The sequence below is a fragment of the Vigna umbellata genome, chromosome 7 (genome assembly GCF_029865625.1).
Source record: "Vigna umbellata cultivar VRB3 chromosome 7, Vumbellata_1.0, whole genome shotgun sequence".
NCBI classification, from domain to species: Eukaryota; Viridiplantae; Streptophyta; class Magnoliopsida; order Fabales; family Fabaceae; genus Vigna; species Vigna umbellata.
In genome coordinates this window covers 35,914,531-35,920,291 of record NC_142171.1, presented here as the reverse complement: position 1 = coordinate 35,920,291, position 5,761 = coordinate 35,914,531, and the positions used below count along the sequence as shown (strand labels likewise).

Genomic DNA, 5,761 nt, shown 5'->3' with positions numbered 1-5,761 from the left:
AATATGAGACACGGTGGCAAATTTGTAAATAAGTTTAAGACATATTATAACGTAGTTTTGAAAATCAGTTATAATATGAAAAGCGGTGGCAAACTTGTAAATAAGTTAAAAACCTATTATTGATGTATTATAACGAATTTTTAGAAATCAGTTATAATATCTCAGGATCCCTCTCACTCTCATTCCTCTCTTCACGTTCCCTCTCACTCTCATTCCTCTCTTCACGTTCCCTCTGACTCTCATTCCTCTCTTCCTCTTCGTCTCATCCCTCTCTTCACGTTCTCTCTCAGTCTCATTCCTCTCACGCAGTGGCTCTTCGTCTCATTCCTCTCTTCACGTTCCCTCTCACTCTCATTCCTCTCACGCAGTGGCTCCGCTGCCTCTTCCACGAAATCTCTGAAGTCTAACCAAGTAGGTTTTATGTTTTTCTTCTATTAATTTCACTAATTTCTTAGATTGGTGGGGATTGTGTTTCGTTTGGTGGATTGTTAAATAGAGGACTAATTGTTATGTTTTTGTGATTTGGATTATTATATATCTTATTAGGGTTTAAATTTCTGTGGCTGAGTTTTGGATGGTCGGATTTGTTAATCTGTTAATGGGATTTATTTGGTGTTGTTTATGATTTATACGTTTAAAATTCTATTCTTGTTTGAAGTGGTGTGCTAATTACATAGTTTGATTACTGCGTTAAAACGATGATAGAATCTGTCATGTCAGTTAATTGCTTTTTCGAGCTTATGAGTTGGTTTTAGGCGGATTTGGATTCTCTTCTGATAGTCACCTGAATGTTATAAAAGTGTTTTAACTGTCTCCAAAATTCATTTCTTGCTTTTCAATAGAGAATTGCTAGGTTTTTCTGTAGCGTCCTGATTACTGTGAGAATGTCACTAGTATTTCCCTTCTAATTAAATATAATGGCTTTATTGAGCTGCTGCAAGAAACCAATAGGGGATGCAACCACAGCTTCTGATTAGAAGTATTCTAACTTGAAACTAAAATTGTTGGAGAATGAGTGATAATTCTACACATGTTATTATTTTACCTGGAGCGAAAATTGTCAGACTTCGTATTGTCTTCATTTGCCTCATTCGAAGTCTTCCATTTGCCTTCTCTCTTTTAAATTACATCTTCTATTTGCCGATAGATTCAGGCATCTGACCTGCAGGGAACAACTTTTCTCTGCAATCAATATTCTGGGTGCAAAATATAATGATGATGATTTCTTTTTTTGCTAGTCAAACTAGACCGCTAGTGATTTGAAAGTTTTCATAATACATTTTCGTAAGAATTCTATTCATATAGATGGACAATCAAATATAATGCTTTTTCTTACTGAATAAATTTAATGAGAAGAAAATGGTTGGGTTGCTATCAAGATTGATTTAGATAAGGACTACGACAATCATGGGCATTTTCAATTCGGTAATATTGATTTTGCATTGAATTCATGGGCATTTTCAACCTTAATCAATATGAAAGTGCAAGGGAGAGAGTGATTTTCTGTCTCCCTATTTATTAGTTTTATAGCTTGAGATACTTTACTCGTTTGATCAACTTGGCTGTTAAAAATAGTTGTTCTCCCATAATCAAAATCTTGAAGATCCAATATTCTCATGATTTTACAGAAAAATTATTTATGAATAAATAATGCATTTTGCACGATTGGCCTGTCTCTTTCTTCCTAAATCCCCTTCTCCCCAGGGTACAGCCCCTATCCCCCAGGGTACTTAAAAGGCATTCTAGAAATCCTGCTATTTCTTCTTCTTTTTAAGCTAGTTGATAAAATAAAAAATACTATAGTAAGTTAGTTTCTAAGTTGATATAGTAACTAAGATTTTTGTTATCAAAATAATTGATGGTTCCTTTCATTCTAGTCTCAAGTTTGTAAAGTTTTGTCTGGGTATCCAAAAGGTAGTTCAAACCATGTCAACTTGATTATATGTGACAAATTGTGAGTGATGTTTGTGTCAACTGAAGTTCTTGTTGCTGTTAGAAGTTGACAGAAAAGTTACTTTGATCCATAGAGACACTTTAGATTATTAAAGGAAAAGCTTTTAAAAGTTGTTGGGGATTGAAGTAAGAAATTATGCAGAGAACAAAGTCTTAATGAAGCTAAAAAAAAGTCTTATAGAAGCTAAAGACAAGGTGGATAGACTCCTAGAAAATTTTGCAACGAGAAGAAAATTAAAAAATTAAAATACTTTCTTTTTCTGGAAATTAAAATTAGTTTTTCAATAAACTTATTTATAAAAACTCAAAAAAATTATTTGTAACTTTTTTTGAGTCATTTGATTGTATAACATTGTTAAAAGTGAAAACAAGTCATGGCTACACGCATGCATTTAACACTGAGAATATATAGCTTTAGATTTGTTTTGAAAAGCGTTTCTACACACAATTTTAAGAGAAAAAAGACAATAATTTTTCATTTTAAACTGAAATAAGTTTTCATAAATTATTTATAAGGTAAAGACTCTTTCTTGTGCATATTTTAAAGATGTATTTTTTATATAATGAATACATGTCTGCTTATCATTAAAGGTATAGAAAGAAAAAAAGAAAGAGTACGAAAGGGAATTGTGACCATTACTAAGTATAAATTACTATTCAAAACTTGTTTTAGTAATGAAATTAAAAATGTTGATAGTTTTATATGTAATCATAACTCTATTATTATGCATGTGCACCCTGTAGATAACATGAAGAAGGTGAAGCCCTTGCTGGAAATACCAGGTGCAGAGAGCAAGCTGTCACTGTGGAAGGCTAACCTAGCAGAAGAGGGAAGCTTTGATGAAGCCATTAAAGGCTGCATTGGAGTTTTCCATGTGGCCACACCCATTGACTTTGAGTCCAAAGATCCTGAGGTCCACTCATCCATTCTATAACCTTATTCTCTAATGAGTTTTTTGTGTGTTGGATTCAGCTCTGCTTTTAAAATATACTGATATACACTGATTTTGATAGATGTAACTTTACACTTCATTTCTACATCATCAATGATAAATTTATAATAACTTGTTATGATCTAAAATGAATTTATAAATGAAGAGTGAATGATAATTATAATGTGGTTTTGGAAATGCAGAATGAAGTGATAAAGCCTGCAATAAGGGGAGTGATAGATATCATGAAAGCATGCCTGAAGGCAAAAACTGTGAGAAGGCTAGTTTACAGGCATTTTTTGGTAATAAACAGAAGGAATCACAGGCTCTTCTTTAGTGAGCAACGAGTGTATCTATCATAATTTATTTTAAAATACAACATTGTCTTGGTCAATTAAAACTAAAGGATGGATACATCTCTTATTTTAAAATATATTAGAGGCATAAGTTTTCCTTTTTATTTTGATTCCTTCCTATATTATTATTATGATGTGATGGATGTCAAACTTTTGTATAGGTCTTTGGAAGCTCATTCAAGGTTGCGGGGTGTTCCATCTATTTCTAGGAAGAAGATGCAAATAATCACACCTAATGTAAGAGAAGTTCACATTCTTTGTTTTGTGTTTTGTGATTGTTATTTTTATGAGGAATTGGTTGTGTTGTTGGTTTTGTGAAATTTGTGTCTTTGATTTGAATGAGTCTTCATTATTTGTATTTAATTTGCAGTGTCGACGTCAATTGGGCAGTTATGAGTGTGGGTATTATGTAATGAAACACATGCATACCATTATTTGTACAAACATTATTGAATCATGGAATAAGGTATTAAAATACTAACTAAATACTTATCCAACTATTCATTACAATATTGTTTTAACTCTATTATTTTATTTGTAGATCTTTAATGATTCATCTCCCATGGAAGCCGCAGACATGGAAGACATTAGAAGGAACTGGGCTTCTTTTATTTTAAGTGTTAGTAGAAACTTGGCTACACTTAAATAGTGTATGTACATTAATGTAATATTTGGATTTAATATATAGTTTCATGTATAAATGATGTATTAAATATTAGACTATTTAATATTTGAAATGTATTCTATTTTAGTTTCAATAAATTTGTTTATTTAAAGCTATATTTATTATAAATGGATTGGATGAGATGATAATACAGGAATATTATTATAATTTCATTGGATGTCAAATTTAATAATCAATTTTTTTTTAAAAAAACATTTATTATAACGTACTAAGCAATGTATGATATGGTACGTTGATCACATATTATAACGTACAATAATATATACGTAATAATATATAACATATTATAACGTACAAAAGTTTCTACGTTATAATATCTTCCACCTATTATTACGGACAAACGAAGAATCCGTTATAATAAACTGCGCATATTATAACGTACTTCAGAAACTACGTTATAATATGTTGAACATATTATAACGTAAATTTTTGCTACGTTATAAAATGTGCAGACTTACTATATCGCCCAGAACTATATCCCCAGTAACTACGATATAAAATGTCATTTTTGTACGTTATAAAAAGCCATTTTTCCACTAGTGCATGCTTAGTTGCTAAAGAAGAAAATCCTTGGCTATGGCATAAAAGAGCTGCACATATTCATATGCAACATTTGAATAAATTGATTTCAAAAGATCTTGTGATTGGTTTGCCTAAACTGAAATTTGAGAAAGACAAATTATGCACTGCATGTCAAAAAGGTAAACAAACCAAATCTTCGTTTTCATCCAAAAGCATGATTTCAACATCAAAACCTTTAGAACTTTTGCATATGGACTTATTTTGTCCATCTAGAATTAAAAGTTTTGGTGGAAATTACTATGCTCTTGTAATTGTTGATGATTACACAAGATGTTGGCTCGGAAATTAGAGATAATACCTTTCGTCAGATGGGATTCATTACTAGAGGACGAGTTCTCATTCACAAAGATGATGACCATCCTGATGAAGATGAAGATGATGACATCGATACTCATATGGCAAAACCAGTTAGTCCTGCTGCTCCTTCTGATGCTGGTCCATCTACCATGCCCTCATCCTCCTCACTCTCCATGGAAGAACATTTTGCTAGATTATCTAAGCAATTAGAGGATATGAGTCTAGCACAAAGAACACATTTTTAGGAGATTTATGAGTGGCAACAATCTATTGATGAGTACATGGTTGATCAATTTCTTGATCTTGATGTTCGCCTATCTAACATCGAGAATCATCTCAACCTTCAACCTCTAGAAAGATCTCCTAGTCCTGAGTTTTAGATATAGGTTCTATGTTAGCATGTTTTGTTGTTTGCTTGCTATTTCATCTATGTTATAATTCTGTCTTTTATGTTTCTTCTTATAATGTAATCCTTCTTTTCATAAATAAAATGATCTCTTGATTATATGCATACTTTGTTTAATTGAGGGGGATATCGTATTTAGGGGGAGCTTTTTACATCAAATCTTTTTGCTTATGATCAAAAAGGGGGAGAAGAATAATATAAGGGGATAAGTATAAATTAATACAGGTATTGCTAACTCTGTTGTTGTCTGTTAGCTTGTATGTTTTGCAGGTAAGCCAAAATTGCTTTTAAAATTGAATTTTTTTATCATCATCAAAAAGGGGGAGATTGTTACCAGTAAGGAGTATTGTTAAATCTTGAAGAAAATTGTTTTGATGATGCTGCAAGAAGTTTTAGTTGAAGAAGATATTAGAATTATTTAAAAGCAATTTGTAGAAATTAAATATAGTAGGAAAGTCTTGTAAACTTTGTAAAACTTTCATTTTTAACTGCAATAATCGATTATGGAATGGCAATAATCGATTATCACAAAGTCATCCAGGAATAATCG

General features: G+C 31.5%; 1 protein-coding gene across 5 annotated transcripts; it reads left to right on the top strand.

Annotated features, from left to right (window-relative positions):
• The first annotated feature begins 201 nt into the window (after positions 1 to 201).
• Positions 202 to 4,015, top strand: LOC148195856 (dihydroflavonol 4-reductase-like). Of its 5 annotated transcripts, none has more exons than XR_015780626.1 (6): positions 202 to 411; positions 2,698 to 2,867; positions 3,089 to 3,157; positions 3,403 to 3,478; positions 3,612 to 3,707; positions 3,783 to 3,827. XR_015780626.1 is itself a non-coding variant. In XM_088094011.1 (5 exons), the coding sequence occupies exons 2-5, from the start codon at positions 2,794 to 2,796 to the stop codon at positions 3,888 to 3,890; spliced, it is 354 nt and encodes a 117-aa protein (XP_087950137.1). In that variant the 5' UTR covers positions 202 to 411; positions 2,698 to 2,793; the 3' UTR covers positions 3,891 to 4,015. The 5 variants fall into 5 exon arrangements, 3 of the variants coding, with proteins under 3 accessions (XP_087950137.1, XP_087950140.1, XP_087950138.1); XR_015780625.1 differs by having other exon boundaries at positions 3,089 to 3,187; XM_088094011.1 differs by lacking the exon at positions 3,089 to 3,157 and having other exon boundaries at positions 3,783 to 4,015.
• Positions 4,016 to 5,761: the final 1,746 nt, after the last annotated feature.